Below are 19,654 nucleotides of genomic sequence, written 5' to 3'. Positions count from 1 at the left end.
GTTTATTGTAACAACGAAGTAGTGGCCCATAACTCCTTCTCGAACAGGCCCGCCTATGCAAACTGGTAGAAAGAACTGCAAAATGCAAAATAAATAAATAAGGGATCCTTCTTGGATTTAGTCATGATTTGTTGATCGTTAGACGAAATTGTAGTGCCGAGATTGTATTTCTTATCTATAACATGAGATGTGCTTACTATGTCGAAATCTTGTAGTTGCTCTCCTTCTTCCAGATCAAGGAATCTTCTAAGCCTTTTAGGCATTGTCTTGTCTCTGACGTGTGCTTCGTCTTTATTTTTGAACTCCAATGGATCTTCGTGGTTGGCCATGCGTATTGATGCCTGCTTTTTTTGTCGCATGTGCGTAAAAGAGATTTGTAATTCAATTGTACAGAAAGGTTGATTGATCGATAGAGTGATATTCATTGTTGAAACTTGAGGTTTACTTACGGTGTTGTATGTTGATAGAATCTTTCTCTTTGTGCCCCTGAATTGCTTTTTCAACATCTGTAGCATGACTGCCACGGTTTCGCTGCGCACTGCCTTTCCAGACTTGAAGCTTTCTGCCATGAGGCTCACCGTTACTGTTGACGTCTCTGTATTTATAAAAATCTCGTGCCTGCAACACACACATATATATATATATATATATATATATTTACAGGTATACATGTAAAATGTTTAAGGGAGAAAATCATTGGAAGAATATAATTCGTTGGTGGTAACATGAACTTACCCTTTGTCCTTATTCGCTATCATGACGTTGTTGTACAGGCGTTCGATCCCTTCATCTTTTGTGCCTTCTTCGATGGCCAGGTTTTGTATGATCAATGGCTCACGTTCTGTTTGAGTGCCGTCCTGGCTTACCGTCGTGTTTGTGGCGGCAACATCTTTTACAGCACAATGTTTCTTGTCTGATGGTGCGGCCTTTTTCTTGTTGTTGTCTGACTTTCTCTCTGGAATGTTTGCTGCATGGTCTTCCAATGCACCGTGGCCCTTTGCTTCTTTGCTTGTGTCTGTGTGCGTGTCTTGTTGAGGTTTCTGCGTTATCATGCAAAAGCGTGTTTAAAAATAATTAAATATGCTCGTTATTTTCATTGTAGTTTAGTGTCCGTTCCCTAAGAAAAATACTCAAATGTTTAGCGTGTCTTTGAACGTTTTTTTGTAGCTTCACCTTTTCAGTCGTTTTCGCTGGTGCTGCCTCTTCGAGCTTTTCTTCTTTGAGTGGAGGTTTTTGGAGCTCCTCTGGATCTTTTTCGTTTTGTTCATCCGTGGTGTCGTCGTTTTTGTCTTGTGGCTGTTGAGACATAGAGGTAGGTAAATGAGATTGCATTTGTGTCTTTGTTCACTCAAATATCTAATTTCCTTAAAAGCAGGTTATCTCACTTCACCTTTTCAGTCTTTTGCATCGACATTGGCATTCCTGTTATTTCTTGCTCGGACAGCGAAGGTTTTCTGGCTTGGTCTACGGCGGTTACGCTGTCCGTTGTTGGAAGAACATCTTCTGCTTGTTCCATTCCCTTGTGTTGTTGTGTTTGTTGGTCTTGAATATTGGTGCTCTGTTCTGTTTCTTACATCTGTCGGGACGCAAAAAAGTAATTAAAACGTGTCTGTTTTTCTTTCTGGTGGGTGCATTTTTTATATGCTATAGAAAGAGGTTTTGTAGCTTGACCTCTACATTCAATCTCTCTTTTGCCGTTCCTGTCACTTCTTCTCTGTCTTCTGGAGTTTTTGTACATTGTCGAGCGGTAGCAGCACTTTCTATCGCTTCTTGAGGCACATCTTCTGCTTCATTTGTTTCTTTCTTCTGTTCAATCAAAAAATGTAAATAAAGTTTGGACTTCATCTGTGCATGCATAACTTTTTTGTTTTAACGTTGTAGGAGCAGGTGCGTGTAGCTTTACCTCGTTGGTCTTCGATGCTGGTGGCATGTCTTCTCGGTTGTGTTTGTCACGTGAAGACTTCTCTTTGGTCGGCGTACTGGGTACCATTTTAGTCGCCATTTGCCCTTGTTTTTTGGTTTGTTCTGTTTGTACTCCTTATTGTTCTTCGGCATGACCGTCCTTGTTTGTTTCCTGCATTTCATGAAAAAGGAAAAGCATGGTTCATTGCTTGTAATTCTTGTATTACTGTGACAGGTTGTGCTGGGCAGTACATTTCTTATAAATTTTGGAAAAATGGTTCTTGTTGAATTTTACCTTTGCGCCGGTGGTTGGGATATCCGTTTGTGCGTCCACTTTTTCTTTGCTTTGTATACCAGCCTTGGGTGTGTCACCAGGTGCAGTGTCTGAGGCTTTCTCCCCTGTATCGGTCATCTGAAATGCTCTTGTGCTGAAGAGCTCTTCTATATCAACTTTCTGTTTTGCATGGGCATCCTCTTCTCTTTGCTGTGCTTGTAATACCTGATAGATGAAACAATATGAGTTGACGGTATTTGGGCAAAGTGGGTTTGGAAGTTTTACCTCTTCTTTGTTGTTTTCTTCTTGTTTTTGTGCCGTGCTGTTAACGGTCGATGCTAGATCAGCCCGTGCCTCGTTTGCGGGAGCGTTGATATGATACTTGTCCGGCTGAGTGTATATTTTGTTGCAGATTTGTCAGTTAACTCAAGACCGTTTCTAGTTTAGAGAGAAGAGACTTTTTAGAAAGAAGAGACTGATTTTTTATACTCACGTCTTTGCTGCCTCCGATCCTGTTCGTCTCTTGTACTACTCCTGTTGACGCTCTTGAGGGAGCATCATCTGTTGTTGGGTTGCTTGTTCTATTGCTTCCATCCTCTTGCTCGGTGTTCTTGACGACATGCTGCTGTTGGCCTTTATGTTTCAGTGGCGTTCTCTTGTCGTGTCCCTGACAGAATCGAAGACAAATTTTTTAAGTTCAAGTTTGAAAGCATCGCTTTCGAGTCACATGGATGATGTATTTGTTCTCATTTACCTGTTTCTCATCTTGATTCTCTGCTTCTGCAGCTACTTTTCTACCTTGTTCTTGCTGTCCTTCGGCACTTGCTGTATTGGTTGATAGGTGCTCCTTGCTTTGCTCTTTTTGCACCTTGTTATGTTCTTTTGTCTCCCTCTGGGTAATTCTCGAGGTCTGTGTTCTTGATTTTGTTATTCTTTTCTTCCTTTCATGTTTGTTTTGTTGGTCTTGTTCTTCCTTCTTCCTTTTTCTCCTCGCTCCTGGTTCTGCTGTGGCTGCGACTTCTTTCGTGTGGTTGCCATGTACAAGTGCAGCTGTGGCTCTTGCGTCTGCTCCATCCTGCAACTTCAGCGTCGTCTCTTCTGGTAAGCTCACTCTGCAAACAATGTCCTGAAATTTTCTAAGTTGTTCGAGAGAATCAATCAGGGCCGTTGTTTGTTGCACCACTGAGTTCTTCATGTTTTCATCTAATTCCTCCTCTTGTTCGCTGCATTGGTGTCCAACCCTGGTCTTTATTCCCGGTATCTGTTTTGTTTCGTCGAGTACTTGTTTCAACGTTTCTTCTATCCTTCTGAATATTTCGTATGATCCTGTGCTGGTGCCTGTGACTGGTTCCTTGCTTCCACTCGTGCTGACATGTGCTTCGTCCTGGCGCTTGGTTGGAGGTGGTAGTAGCTTCGTCGTCTGCTGGTGCTCCTGTTGTTGTGCTGGTATCATCTGTATTGAATACGAAGGTGTTGCTGTGCTGGCATAGAAGATCCTCTCTGCTGTTCCTTTCCATGTCTGCATTGTTTCGGCAGAATGGAATTGGTTAGACTGGAAACCGTTTTTATAAGGGATAATGCATATATATGCAATAGGGCTATACCTTTATCTTGCCAAATTCATAGTCATCTGGTCGTGCTTTTCCGTCCCTTTTCATGTCTGCTCTAGCTATTTTCTTTAGGTCACTCTCTTTTAGGTGGTTTGCTCGCGGTAATGATGTCTTGTCCATTGTCTTTGCAATCTTGCGCATTTCTATTGTGTCGGTCGGCAGCAGCAGGGAGTCGAGGTACATTATTACTGGTCCCTGTGCTAAACCATTGAGATGCTTTTTGTTCTTTTCTTCCTGAGGCAACAACCTGTCCTTCTGCCATATCTTGGCTCCTTCCTTAATACTTTCGACGATTACCTCGCAGAAATCCATCTTTGCCATTTCTGGATAGTCCAAGTCCTTGACCATAATGGCTTGTTTGCTGAAGGTAGGGGAGGTTGTTCCACAGACAACGTTGTGGAAAAAATAAGGAAAAATATTTTAACTGATTTCCTATTTGATTGTTCGTCATCTACTTTCACCAATTTTTGTAGTTCTTTAAACAGATCATCGTGATGGAAATCCATTTTCTTGAGGCCAAGTTCTGTGATCAGTTCTTTCATTGAAGTTGGGCTCTTCTCTGGCCTTGGTGCTGACTTTTCCGTGCCGTTTGGGTATCCAAACACCTTGTGTATAGCTTCCTTTGTAATCTTGATTTCTTTCAGCTGATCAGCATCACCGAATGTTATTGTCATGCTTTTTGTGTCCAGGTTGTCGTAGATGTGTGCTGCGAGCGGTTTGCAGATGGAGCGCTTTATTTGGCATTCCTCTATGCTTCCAAACCCGGCCGTCCTAACATCTTGTCGGTGACGTTCTTCTAGTAAGTTCCATGCTCTATTGACTTGATCAAATGCTGCTCCTGCCTTGATTTCGCATTTGTCCTTAGTTGTTGTTGCCTCATGTTCATCATCCGTTCTTGCTGCCAATTCTTTTCCACTTGTGTTTATCCTCTTTGTCCGCTTCTGTCTTGGTTTTCCCTGTGTAGAAAAAGAGTGTTTTGTTATAGAGGATGGTTTGGTTTTCATGGGTGAAAAGCGGTAGGAAAAATCTGTAGAGAAAATGTGTTTTACATCATTGTTGCTGTCCTCTGCGGCGCCACCGTTGTCCCCTGCGGCGTCATCACCCTCTGCACGAATGAGATCATCATCATGTTTTGTGCCCTTGTCGTCGTCGGCAGCATCACGCTCTGACTCTTTGCTGGCATCATCCTCGTCTTCTTCCAACCGTTGTCTTTTGTTTTTCTTCTTGGTTTTAGTTAGTTCATTCTTGACCCCTGTAACTGCTGGCGGGAGCACCATTAGAGGTCTTGGCTGCTGCTGCTGCAAGGTAGCACTGTCGCTGATGAGTTGAGTTTTGTCCTTTATCTTTTGTCTTTTTGTTCTAGGAGGAACAACAGTCTTGGTTTCTGATGGCCTCTCTTTTTGCAGCTCCCTGCTCGAAGTTGGTGCTGGCACTTGCTCGGGTGCTTCGTTGTCCATGTTCCGCTTCGTTCTTTTTTTCTGACGGGTCAGGAGAGATGAGTGGTTTTTCTGGATATGCACTATTAAGTTCAGACAAAATCGTTTCAATATCTCCTCTTGCACATCCATCACCTGCACGATGATTATGTAACAAAAGGATTACGTAGCAAAATCGAAATAAATGGGATATAGTTTTAAAACCATGTCTTCCACGACCGCACAAAAAGAATCTGAAACTTAATCTACATAGATTCATAAGATAGCCCTTTTCTTTCATTTCCTGAGCTAAAAAGGCGATCAATCCATCGTTTTCTTGTTATATCAAGTCTTCCTCCTAACTCTTGGTTTGGCCAACGAGTGATGGAAATTAGGGTCAGGTGTGAGCAGTATGGCTGCTGTCAAGTCCATATCAGTGAGGGGAAGTCTTTTTTTATAGGGAAAAAACACTACAAATGATATTCTGTAAATATAATTGTAAGGTTTAGAGGGTAAGATAAAATGTTCTCGAGTGAATAATGATACACATAGTGTGTGAAAAATTTCATCGAAGTGTAATTTCTCAAGATTGTGTGGACGTAAGTGGTTAACTTACTGCTGCTGCTACATAGTTTTGTTATATGGTTTGTGTGAGCCTTTTACAGTACCTTGCTGCACGGCAGGCTGTTCTGCAGGTACCCTGTTTTCCTTATTACCATTCCTTGCTGCGTCAAAATGCCTAGGCGTTAGCAGCAGTAGAAGCAAAATTTAATTTCACAGCGAAAAGAGGAGATGCATAACGTGGACAAAAAAAGGCACTGCCGGAGAGGCACAGATTGTTTCACGCTATAAGCACACAGCTAGATCTATTATTGGAGCATGGATGTTGATATGAGAGAGGCACATAATTTGAAACAGATACAATCAACGGATATATAGAATCTCCTGTAAATAGAAGGTTTTGAATTTAAGGATGCTCTCATGGTTTGAATCTAGAGCGGTGTCCTAGATAGTTCTGGCATGCACAATACGTTTTAGGCAAATATCTTGCGAGAAGATTTCTGTGGCGGATAGTGTTAGCATCCTATTGCACGGGTGTCTACCTTATTTCAATTTTGCTAGAAAAGTCTAAACAGACTTTTTGGAAACGCGATTTTGTGTGGCGGTTAGGGTTCATGTCCGTCAAAAAGGGGGAAAATCACTTTGATCGAACTGTGGTAATGGAATGTAATGGATTAATATTTTTTTACCTTCGATTGCTTGTGAGGGATTCGTCGCATCCATCGGCTGCTTTTTCTCCTTGCTCTCTGTTGGTACCTCCGCCGCGAGCAGGGGTCGTCGCCGTAAGTCGCCACCGCCGCCGGGAGAGGTTTTTGATGCTTTCGCGGGCACCCACCGACTGTCTGTATCTTGAAGTGGATGGCGGCTGGTGGGTGAGGCGAACACGATATGGATTTTTGGTTGGTCTGCTGGATTGAACAATGCGGGCAGAAGGAGAGAGGAGGGTGTTCGAGAGAGGGGAACTGGTGAAGTGTTCGAGATTTTCGGTGAGAAAGCAAAAGGAAGAAAGGAGTGGAGGGAGAGAGGGAAATGGTCCAACCGTCGCGAATCTTCGACCGTCCGGTTTCACATCAAGATTGGTGTAATTTTCTGTGGGGTTCGATGCGCTTGTTTTTTTCCTTGCTTGCTCAACTGCGTGAGCGTTTTTTTATTTTAGTGTGGTGACATCGACGTGGGCATGGTTTGGTGTTACCCAGAGTCACATTCGTGCCTGCGCGTGTTACAGACGTTTTCTATGACGTTCTACGATGAGGCGCATGGAAGTGAGGCCACCAGCGCTCACCCTCCTATGGAAATGGCGAAGCGTCTCGAATCTTTGACCGTCCGTTTGGACATCAAGATTGGTGAAACTTTCTGTGTACTTCCATGAGCTTGTTTTTTGCTTGCCATCTTAACTGTTAGTCGGTGGGATGTTAGCATTTTTTTGATTTTAGTGTTTTTGTGTGATCCACATGGGCATGGCTTGGCGTTACTCAGAGTTACATTCATGGTTCTTTGTGTTCCAAACGATTCCGCTCGCCAGTTCATTTGGAGAGGCATGGACATGAACTCATGGGAAGCATGTTAAGACATTGGTCAGAGTCAAGTTACCACGGTTGTATGCTTTTGGTATTTCCAAATGATTCCGCTCGCTTGTTCTCTTGGAGAGGAATGGACGTGAAAACGGCGGGGGCAAGTATTGTTATTAGCCAGAGTCACATTTGTCCACGCGTGTGTTACATGCATTTTCTCTGGCAAATCACTGTGAGGTGCGTGGAAGTGAAGCCGAGTTGGCACTGTGTTGCCAATGCAACAGGTACACTCCTGACGCTGTGTATGGAAATGTTTTCCTTGTCAACTCGTTCCTTTTTTGTGGAGAGTCGCGGTGGTGCATTCCAGGGAGGCATTGTTTGTTATTAGAGAGAGTCACGTTTCATGGTTCTTTGTGTTCCAAACGATTCCGCTCGCCGGTTCATTTGGAGAGGCATGGACATGAACTCATGCGAAGCATGTTAACGCATTGGTCAGGGTCAAGTTACCACGGTTGTATGCTTTTGGTATTTCCAAATGATTCCGCTCGCTCGTTCTCTTGGAGAGGAATGGACGTGAAAAAGGCGGGGGCAAGTATTGTTATTAGCCAGAGTCACGTTTGTCCACGCGTGTGTTACATGCATTTTCTCTGGCGAGTCACTGTGAGGTGCGTGGAAGTGAAGCCGAGTTGGCACTGTGTTGCTAATGCAACAGGCACACTCCTGACGCTGTGTATGGAAATGTTTTCCTTGTCAACTCGTTCCTTTTTTGTGGAGAGTCGCGGTGGTGCGTTCTAGGGAGGCACTGTTTGTTATTAGAGAGAGTCACGTTTCATGGTTCTTTGTGTTCCAAACGATTCTGCTCGCCAGTTCATTTGGAGAGGCATGGACATGAACTCATGGGAAGCATGTTAACGCATTGGTCAGAGTCAAGTTACCACGGTTGTATGCTTTTGGTATTTCCAAATGATTCCGCTCGCTCGTTCTCTTGGAGAGGAATGGACGTGAAAACTGCGGAGGCAAGTATTGTTATTAGCCAGAGTCACGTTTTTCCACGCGTGTGTTACATGCATTTTCTCTGGCGAGTCACTGTGAGGTGCGTGGAAGTGAAGCCGAGTTGGCACTGTGTTGCTAATGCAACAGGCACACTACTGGCGCTGTGTATGGAAATGTTTTCCTTCCTTTTTTGTGGAGAGTCGCGGTGGTGCGTTCCAGGGAGGCACTGTTTGTTAATAGAGAGAGTCACGTTTCATGGTTCTTTGTGTTCCAAACGATTCCGCTCGCCAGTTCATTTGGAGAGGCATGGACATGAACTCCTGGGAAGCATGTTAACGCATTGGTCAGAGTCAAGTTACCACGGTTGTATGCTTTTGGTATTACCAAATGATTCCGCTCGCTCGTTCTCTTGGAGAGGAATGGACGTGAAAACGGCGGAGGCAAGTATTGTTATTAGCCAGAGTCACGTTTGTCCACGCGTGTGTTACATGCATTTTTCTCTGGCGAGTCACTGTGAGGTGCATGGAAGTGAAGCCGAGTTGGCACTGTGTTGCTAATGCAACAGGCACACTACTGGCGCTGTGTATGGAAATGTTTTCCTTCCTTTTTTGTGGAGAGTCGCGGTGGTGCGTTCTAGGGAGGCACTGTTTGTTATTAGGGAGAGTCACGTTTCATGGTTCTTTGTGTTCCAAACGATTCCGCTCGCCAGTTCATTTGGAGAGGCATGGACATGAACCCATGGGAAGCATGTTAACGCATTGGTCAGAGTCAAGTTACCACGGTTGTATGCTTTTGGTATTTCCAAATGATTCCGCTCACTCGTTCTTTTGGAGAGGAATGGACGTGAAAACAGCGGAGGCAAGTATTGTTATTAGTCAGAGTCACATTTGTCCACGCGTGTGTTACATGCATTTTCTCTGGCGAGTCACTATGAGGTGCGTGGAAGTGAAGCCGAGTTGGCACTGTGTTGCTAATGCAACAGGCAGACTACTGGCGTTTTGTATGGAAATGTTTTCCTTGTCAACTCGTTCCTTTTTCATGGAGAGTCGCGGTGGTGCGTTCAAGGGAGGCACTGTTTGTTATTAAAGAGCGTCACGTTCGTGCATGCGTGTGTTACGGACGTTTTCACTAAGGTGTCACCTCGAGAAGCGTGCAAGTTAATTCGAGATTTTGATATAAATATCATTTCAAAAAAAAGTGGCAATGGATAATAGTATGAATTCGACAGTAATTTCTCTGGAATATAGATAGACGTACACAGTAAGTTAACTGTGTTTGAGATGTTTTTTATTGAATATATACTGACCAATTGAAAGAAGTTGAGTGGTTGTAGTGTGGACGAACGCACGGGGAGACGAAATGATAGTACTTGTGTTTCCCAGGCATGCAGAGTTCGAGGTATTTAAGAGAGATTGTGAGAATTTGAGGCGTCGGTTACTCTGTTTGACCGTCTGACCGGTGTGCATGTGTTATAAAAAGGTACCTACTCATGGAACACTCCACGTCCACAATTCTCCAGAGACAGGCACCTCTTTCTAGCTGGTAGCTCCTTGCTTGCGCCATGGCAGGTAAGAGGGGTTCTGGGTGTTCAAGCAACCACGCAGCGAGGACCAAAGCCGCGGAAAGAAGGGAGAGGTGCCGCCGCTACGCTGTAGTGGCGGCAGGGATATCCTGCCCCATTGCCCAGGTGTCCAACGATCTCTCGCATGGAGGCGAATCCTCCCACAAGCGCATTCGCCATGGAGACGATCTCGGCAAGATGGCAGTACCGAATTCCTTAGCCAGCGACGATGAGCTAATTAAGCAGCAGCAATTCATCGCTCGCCTTGGGAAGTTGGTGCAGCAGAGCAATGCCTCTGTGGAGAAGTCCACTGGTCTCATATTTCGATCTCTGTGTGAGAACGAGAAGCTTCTCAAAGAGCTCCACCAGAAGGATCAGGAGGCCGCCCTCTGGAAGAATCTGTATGAGCAGAGCCATGCGTTGGTGCAGAAGCTGTCGGGCGAAGTGGAACAACTTATGGATGAGAAGGCTGAGGTCCTCGTCAAGTACAAGAGCCTGGTTGAGGATTCGTATGGTGCTGTGGAGGAAGGTCATGAGGCGACGAAGAAGCAGATTGAGGATGCGCTCGCCCACCAGCCGATCAAGAACGTTGCTGGAGTGTAGGCAGAGAGCTTGAAGCGTGTGTTTTTTCATTGCGTTGGGGCATGTGGTCTTTTGTACTTACATGAATCTGTAAAGCATTTATGCATTGCATTGTCGTCGTGTTGTTTCGTTCGTTGGTACATGTAGATGAGTAGGCTCTGGGCATGGATGTCGCTTATTAGCGTCGGTCGTGAAGTGAATATAGCCGCGGTTCTCACCAGGCAGCGACATGAGTTGTGTACTGACAATGGCGTGGACGTTCGTGGTACTGTTAAGGGTCACAGGCAAGGGCGTGAAGCGCTAAGAGGCATGTTGCCGTATAATATGGAGTCACGCTCCCCAGTGTTTTTGTTCCGAGTGCTTCCGTCAGACTCTATCAGAAGGAGAGGGACGGCCGGTGAGGCATAGCTTTTCATTACACACAGTCACGTTCGTTTCTTTAACCAAGCGGAATGGGTTGAGACGCCAACACTTACTACTGACTCTGTTGTTAAAAGCTTGTTTCCTTGTTTTCAAAAGCACAATCACGCTTCTTTCTTGATGTTTCGTATATTACTCGATAAAGGCGTGGACTCGATTAGATGGAGAGGCACGGGCATGGTGTGGTGTTATATAGAGTCACGCTCGTTTGTGTTTGCGTTCCGAATAATTCCGTTGACTCGATCAGATGGAAACCCAGCGGAAAGGCATCGTTTGGTCTTACTCACAGTCACCTTCGTTTCTTTAATTGCGGAAACCCAGCGGAAAGGGTTCAGGTGTGAACACTCACTATTTACTCGGTGAGGCATAGAATGGCCTATTTGAGAGACGCTGGTGTGGTATATTCTTCGCACGGTCATGGGTCCCAGGAAGGCACGGCGTTTTATTGTGTAGAGTCACGTTCGCCTATATTTGTGTTCGAAATGATTCCGTTGACTAGTTCAGTAGAAGAGGCACGGACATGAATGCCATCAGGGCATGGTTGGGTCCGTCGTAGAGTCACGTTTCGTAAGTTTATTGTTGAAACAAAGCGAATGGGTTTAGGTGTTAACGCTAAATGTTTACTTTGCGAGTGGCCGGTTTGAGAGTCGAGGTGTTTAAAAGCGTAATTTCCTTGTTTTTAAAAGCCACGGCTCTGTGCTGAGTTGCGTGGTGCTTCTTTTATTAGAAGCACGACGTGAGGTGTTTAAAGGCACGGTGTGGTATTGTGTAGAGTGACGTTAGTTTTGTCTTGGTGTTCCAGATGGCGTGGTTTTATGTAGAGTCACGTTCGCCTGTATTTGTGTTCGAAATGATTCCGTTGACTCGCTCAGAAGAAGAGGCACCAACATGAATGCCATCAGGGCATGGTTGGGTGTGTCGGAGAGTCACGTTTCGTAAGTTTATTATTGAAACAAAGCGGAATGGGTTTAGGTGTTAACGCTAAATGTTTACTTTGCGAGTGGCCGGTTCCAGAGTCGAGGTGTTTAAAAGCGTAATGTTTTTAAAAGTCACGGCTCTGTGTGGCGCTTCTTTTATTAGAAGCATGGGCGTTAAGTGACTACAACTACAGTTCTGTACCAGGTAGCGACATGACTTGTGCACTGACGATGGCATGGACGTTCGTGGCAGTGTTAAGGGTCACAGGCACGAGCGTGAAGCGCTAAAAGGCATGCTGCCCTATAATATAGAGTCACGCTCCCGTGTGTTTGTGTTCCGAATGATTCCGTCGACTCGATCAGACGGAGAGGCACCGCCATTCAGTGCACAAAGGTTCTTTAATTGGGGAGACCCAGCGGAATTGGTTCAGATGTGAATACCCACTGTTTACTCTGTGAAGGACGGAATGGCCTATTCGAGAGACGCTGGTGTGGTATATTCTTCGCACGGCTATGGGTCCCAGGAAGGCACGACGTCGCATTGTGTAGAGTGACGTTAGTTTGTCTTGGTGTTCCAAATGATTCTGTTGAATTGTCCGCACTGAAAGGCACAACTATGAAGTCAGTAGAGCCACGGTTATGCATTACACGGAGTCACATTTGTGTGTTGATTGCCGAAACCCCACCGTTCGACGGGCGTCCCCTCGTATTCGGTGTGAACGCCGCTCCGGAAACCCAAGGGTCCAACGTGCGTTTCCTCCGGTGACGCCGTTCTGGAGGAGGTGGAGGTATTTAATAGAGTGAACGCCATGTGTCGGCGCTACGGAATCCAAAAGGACCGACGACCGTCTCATCCGTCGGTGAAGTGAACGCCGCGTGTCACCCTTTCGTTGCCCGAGGTCAAGAAGCAGTTATTTAAGTCGAGCGGCGTCCGCCACCACTAGACATCATCCTGCTTCTCCCTCTTTCGCCGGCAATCTTAGGAAATCACCCATCTTCCTCTTTTCGTTTGTGACGTTCCCCGCCATGGTTCGGCACAAGATAACTGCTTATGCGATGCTTACTCCCGAGCGTCGCTTTCAGTTGCAGGAGAACAGTTCGAGGCGCGCCGCTCGGGTCGCAGTGGGCATGTCTCCGGACTCGCCGGGGCTGGAGGAGATTGGGGAGGTGGAGGAAGTGGAGGGGGATGCGTCGGAGCTCATGCAGGGAGTTGATCCAGTGGGGGGAGATGTGATGGAGGAAGAGGAGGGGGGTGACAAGGATGAGGAGGACGACGTGGAAGGCGTGGACGAGGATGATGAGGACGACGAGGAAGGCATGGACGAGGATGAGGAGGACGACGAGGAAGGTGTGGACGAGGACGACGAGGAAGGCATGGACGAGGATGAGGAGGACGACGAGGAAGGTGTGGACGAGGACGACGAGGAAGGCGTGGACGAGGACGAGGAGGAGGGAGATGACGAGGACGACGAGGAGGCTGGTGACGAGGAAGACGAGGACGACGAGGAGTGGGGTGACGAGGAAGACGAGGCGGAGTTCTATCTCGGTGAGTCGGCCTTCATAGCGGAGCAGACCGCTATCCTGGAGTCCATCCAAGATGAGGCGTATGTGGAGTCCAACCGGCGCTTCCTCCGGGAAGAGCAGGCGAAGACCGATGTGCTCTTCGACGAGCTGGATGCGGAGCAGGAGGCGGAGGCCAATGACGTCGATGTCGGAATGGAGATAGTGGACATCTCCGACGACGGGGAGTAGTGTAGTTTTGTTGGTAGATGTTTGCTTTTCCATGCTTTTTATGCTTTTCATGTTTTGTGTGTCTGTAAAGGTTGAACAATGTCAAGCAATGGTCGTTGTCAGAACGGAGACAGTTTCATTTCCATGTCAAGCAATCGTGTTTTGTTCTTAAGTAGTAGTACTACCCCGTCCAAAATAAATGTGTCAACTTTGCAGTACAATTCACATTGTACTGGTTAGTATAGAGTTGAGCGAATTAATTTGTGATGAAAGGTGTATGTTTTATTACAAATTGCAGTTTTAAGTACCATATTTGGGTCGGAAGGCGTATGTTTTATTACACTGTATTGTTTTATTATAGATTGCAGTTTCAAGTACAAAATAAACGTCTCAACTAGGGCACATATTTGATTCTAGAGATTTCAGTGTGGTTAGATTTGAATATGGTTTCAACATGGTTAGATTCTAGAGAGGCACTCAACAACATGCACAAAAAAGCCACAGATGTGCTTCTGAGAAGCACCGTCTTGCATGGGACCGCAAGATGGGATTCGACATTTATCCAGGACATTCCGGGTTTTATAAGTGTAGAAAGAATTGTTTTTCACTTATATGTTGTGTGTCAGAGGCACGACAATTACTTTTGTGAGAGGCATGAATGTGCCGACGGAACGGGCACGGTCACGTATGAAATAGGTGCAAGGTGGTCCCTAATGTCTCCTTAATGTATCATCTATACACTTTACTGTTACAAGCACGATCGTCGTTCTTGTCGAGGCACGGAGGTGAAGGATGGAGCGTTTGCTTCTGCGATAGTCACGTCCCATATTAAGAAGGAAGTAGAGCTTCATAGACCCGATACGTCAGAAGCTGGCCGTAACGCATGCTCCTGCCTCTGCGTTTTCGGTGACGTCACGTTTAGTGCCAGCGGGGTCGACGTAATGCTAGGTTTTTTGATGTTTTTGTTTTCAGCAACTTTCTTAACATGTTACGCACGACAGAGGTATGGTTTTACCCGACGAACTGGAGGCACGGACGTGATTCTAAGGGAGGTAGGGACGCGAAGGATCGTGATGGAAGCGCGTGAAGGTGTGCCTCTGGTTTCAAGAAGCTTTCATTGACACGTTTTCATTGCGGGGCCATGGCCTATGAGTTTCATGTGTCTTCGAAGGCATTCGGCCTCATTAACAGACGTGAAGTCAATTTATGCACGGTCTCCATAGGAATGGAGGCACCGAAGTGCCTTCGTGGGTGTTTTAAGTAGCTAGTTGGTGTTATTGACGGACAACCGTGCCTCTGTAGTGTTCTTCTCTGAGGGTCACGGGCGTAAGCAATGTTTTCCAAGGAGAATAAACACCTAACTACCTCTGTATTCAAAATGTCACCGAAGGAACATTGTGCACTGCTTTTAGGAGCATTGTGTAATTGTTGTCCCTGCATTTCGACGCTGCATCCACAAAGGTACTAGTGCATTGCATGCTCGTCATTTTTGTGGATTGCTATGTGTACCTGCTCTGTGCATTACGCTAATCGTCTAGTATCTGTACTGTGTTTATATTTTTTAGTTCACGCCAATATATTCTAATAATAGAAAACTGCAACATTGCACTGGAAATAAACTTGTTCAGAAGATATGTAAACTGGAAGCAAACTACAAGGTTATATGTACTGTGTTTATATTTTTCAGTTCACGCCAATATATTCTAATAATAGAAAACTGCAACATTGCACTGGAAATAAACTTGTTCAGAATATATGTAAACTGGAAGCAAACTACAAGGTTATCTGTACTGTGTTTATATTTTTCAATTCACGCCAATATATTTAATAATAGAAAACTGCAACATTGCACTAGAAATAAACTTGTTCAGAAGATATGTAAACTGGAAGCAAACTACAAGGTTAACTGCGACACAAGCAAATCTAAATTTAGAACAAGCAAACGGTAGTCTCGAGAGAAAGCAAATCTAACGGGAAATCTAGAATGGCATGAGCAATCTTCTAGTTACTTTTCTTGGCCGGGACCACCTGCTTCAGTAGTCGTAGTCACCCCAGGACCTTGCGCGCTTCCTGGTCTGCTCCTTCTCGAGTTTTGCCCGGCGGAGGCCTTCCTGGATGATGGTGAGGTGGCTCCATATCTCGTACGCAGCGTAAGCATCTTTTGCCGCGTACTCGATGTGCCTCATGGACAGGGGCATGCGCGCCCAGCGCTGGTGCTCTGCGTCGGTGAGCTTCTTCTTCATGTTGTTGTAGTAGTCGTGGACAATGATGCCTGAGACATCCCCAAGGGAGTCCAGAGGCTTGGTAGCTGTAGGCACCCTCCATTCCTTCTGGATGTCGACGAAGTGGGCGATCTCTAGTCCGACGCGCCCGAGCATATCTATGTCGCCGTCGATGGAGAAGCCAGCAAGCGTGTATCTGGGGTCGGCGAGGAAGTTGTCGAACCTGGTGCAGTTCTTGTCGGCGACGCTCAGTTGGAAGAGCAACACCGAATGATCCTTGCCGAGGGAGAGCTGGACGAGGGCTGGTTTCTGATCTTCGCCAACGTCGTTGGTGTACTCCACATCAACTCCGACGATCTTGTGGCGCTCAAATTCGAGGTGTCGCTCGTACTGCTCGATGGTGGTCGCCGCCTTGTGCAAGTCGTTGGTGTGGATCACGTGCAACTTGGTGTTGCCGTGGGCCTGCACCTCCATGATTTCCTTGATGAATCCCATGGCCAGGAGCAGTTGGTCCTCCTGCAACCTGGTTTTTCGTGGGGAACAATGAGTGGGAGCGCAATGGCAATTTCTGTTGTTTGTGTGTAAGAAGGCCGCGGAGGAAGTCTAAATTTAAGGGCGGGGAAGCGGCAAAGGAGTGCACAATCTCACTGTCGATGCGGTTGTGCACATCGTGGGTTCTGGATCGTGGTTTCATCTCCCTGGTGGTGCGGTTGTGCACATCCTGAGTTTTTGATCGTGGTTTTTCTTTATAAAAAATAAAAATAAAATCAGCAGTTATGTTTTTAGCAACCGTCATATCTCCAGCAAGTCGGGGAGATGTTCGTTGTCTTGCGTAGTTTGCTGTCAAATGTTAACTTTTACAATTTATCTCGTGAGGCATGCAGGGGCAGTATGTAGAGGCACAAGTCTCTGACCAAGAGAAGCATGCTTGAAGTGGCTGGTTTAACTCTCAGACACACGGGCGTGGTACATTCATTGGGAGTGGCAATTGTTTTCAGTGATACATTCGCTGGTAGGAGCAGTGCTGTGTTTTTTCAGAGGCACTGTTGCAGCTGTCACTACGAGATGGACAGAAAGAACGAGAAGCAACGACAGGCGTGGATATGCAGCTGTAAGAAGCACTTATACAACAAGAGGCGCAAGTAGTGGCATAGATACGATGCTACGTCAGGCACGGAAATGAAGTTACGTGGTTCACGGACGCCAATTCATGCTATGGTGCTACGTAAGGCACGGGCACGAACAAATAGCCGTGCACTCAACTACATGCGCAAAAAGCCACAGATGTGTTCCTGAGAAGCACCGGCCTCCATGGTTTTGCCGCAAGGTGGGATTCGACATTTATCCAGGGCATTCCGGGTTTTACAAGTGTAGGAATAATCGTTTTACACTTATATGTTCTGTGGCAGAGGCACGACAATTACTTTTGTGACGAAAGAATGAACGTCGAATGTACGTGACGTGAGGACTGACAATAGGCGTCCGTTACTGTTTTTCCGAAATGTTTTTCAATTAACTTTGAGAGGCATGAATGTGACGACGGAACAGGCACGGTCGTGTTTGAAATAGTGGCAAGGTGGTCCCTAATGTGTCCTGAATGTATCACCTGTAATGCTGCACTTTGAGAGGCACGGTCGTGAGAGTCATGAATGTGTCGACTCAGCAGGCACGGTCATGTCTGAAATAGTTGCAAGTACGAGATGGGCAGAAACAGCGAGAAGAAATGAGGGGCGTAGGCATGCAGCTGCGAAACGCACTTATACAGCGAGTAGCACAGCTAGAGGCACAGGTACGATGCTACGTGAGGCACGGACATGAACCTATGTGAAGGCATGGATGTTTAAGGTGACCGAGCCATAGGGGAAGGCGCTAGGTTTTTAGGAGAAGTGATGTGCGGTTGACAGAGGTGTATGCTTGAGCTCATCGCAACAAACTACTTGGCATGATGCTATTCTGCGGAGCACCATAGTGAAAAATATGTATACTACTGACGTGCGGAGCTAGCAACGTCACTAAACTATTCTGAAACATACTTCACCACAGCCATTTATCCTCCATTATTATCGAATCCCTTTATTATTATCCAGAGATAAATAAACTAACCCACGTAAGTGCTTCACCTTCTTTGACAGGGAATTTTCACCACCGTCCTCTTGGACATAATTATATGCTCAGTTACATACCATGACATAACTAAATAACAAAACTGATGTGTACAGGCTGTTCAAAAAAAGACATAAATTACTGAACTAGGAAGTATAGCCACCGGCAATGCTCTATCAGGAAAGGTCGTTGATTATCATCCGCAACAGCTTCATGTTTCCCAATGTTGGCCACCGCTTTTCAATTGTGACAAGGACAATTGAACCAACCTTTAGCTGAGCTTCCCGGGCAAAATCTGAAAAACCGGTCACCTCCATTCTGCCGTCGGTTCGTATGGAGTACATTGTGCTCATGTCTATTGCATCATACATCTCTGTTAGGCTGATACCACCGTTTTGAGGTAGATATCCCAGGTTCATCTTTGAAGCCTCACAATGGCAGACGGGATTCTCTGCAGATTGTCCCGATATTACTAGATAAAATCAATGTACAAGGACATAAAACATCGAAAATAGCAAACAAAACCATGGCAGTGGATCAAAACAAATATTCAATGACTAACCAGACGACCATTTATGACATTGTTGACGTTTAGACGCTGCACAAAGGGTATGGTGGGGAAGTCGTCAGACTCAAACACATAGTATATCATCTGTCCAAATTGTCTGTATGAGAGGTTTACGCCTCGACCGAACACTGTTTTCCCAATGTACTCCCTCTCCGAGTCATTTAGAAAATCAAGAGCTGCATGGAAAAAAATAACTCATTTTCAAACAAATTTGTTTAAACAGATGTAGTCGGTATTTAAGTTTAAAATCAATGCTTAAATTCAATGCATGTGATCAAATTGGGATGATAATCAACAGAATTGCATAAAATGTTTTCAAAATAACTTTGACTGTAAGTATGTCATTAATTTAGTGGACAGGGGTAGGAGTACCAAATTATGCTGATAAACGTAGTTGATAAAACAGGATGGAAGTTGGTGCACTTACCTAGTGATGGTTTGGGGAGGGGCCTGTGACCTCCTCGAGAATCACTGAGTCTCATATCTATCTCAATGGATAGACTCCCAGTATCCAGGTTTATGATGTTTAGATCTCGATAATGAAGATCGTAGTCACGAATTAACTTTTCCCAGCCAGGTCCATGAATTTTAGACCGGTTAGGTTCATCGGTGATGTAGATCTCATATGACAGATCCTCATTGGTGATCAGTACTGGATTTCTTTGTTTTCCTTCTTCTTGAAATGCTTCCTCTTTCCACCGATAGATTGAAGAAGTGACTTGCTGCCTGCAGTAGCATGGCACATACTGCGCAAGAAAAACAAAATCTTACCAGGCATGTATAACCAAGACAGATAGCGCTTATCATATATGTACCAATTGTTTTCAACAGGTTGCTATTTGATAAAACAAGGTACATCAAAAATTGAAAACATATCATTAAATGCTTAAATGTAGGCATTCCATTCAAACAATATGGTAGAAACTTTTATTTCCTTCATCAGAAAGATACACTAGTTGGTAGTAACTGATGGGCAGCAAGGGGTGGCAAACATTTCTCCTTACCAGGCATGTCTTGAAGCATCGAGGAAGATGCACTGTTATCGCGCTGTGAAGAACGCCTGACTCCAGTCCGGAGCAACCGAAGTTGGTACATATATCACAACACATGGTTTCCCCTGGAATACGTTGCAAAACAACGTTTATATGAAATTCTCAACACAAGGAAAATTTTATTATCTTGAAAAACTATTCGGCTAAACCGGCATTTTTACATAAATAGTCGTTCACAAGCAATTTCCTAAAAAGGATTTCTGCTGCTTGGTTTTAAAAGCAGCTTTAGCAA

The 19,654-nt window shown here is 45.4% G+C and overlaps 1 protein-coding gene across 1 annotated transcript; it reads right to left on the bottom strand.

Annotated features, from left to right (window-relative positions):
- Window positions 1–14,929: 14,929 nt before the first annotated feature.
- LOC141041975 (uncharacterized) lies at window positions 14,930–16,194 on the bottom strand. The gene has a single exon (XM_073509557.1). The coding sequence runs from the start codon at window positions 16,192–16,194 to the stop codon at window positions 15,511–15,513; it is 684 nt and encodes a 227-aa protein (XP_073365658.1). The 3' UTR covers window positions 14,930–15,510.
- Window positions 16,195–19,654: the final 3,460 nt, after the last annotated feature.

The sequence above is a fragment of the Aegilops tauschii genome, chromosome 2 (assembly GCF_002575655.3).
Source record: "Aegilops tauschii subsp. strangulata cultivar AL8/78 chromosome 2, Aet v6.0, whole genome shotgun sequence".
NCBI classification, from domain to species: domain Eukaryota; kingdom Viridiplantae; phylum Streptophyta; class Magnoliopsida; order Poales; family Poaceae; genus Aegilops; species Aegilops tauschii.
The sequence above is the reverse complement of the archived record's forward strand: the minus strand, read 5'-3'. Positions and strand labels throughout refer to the sequence as shown.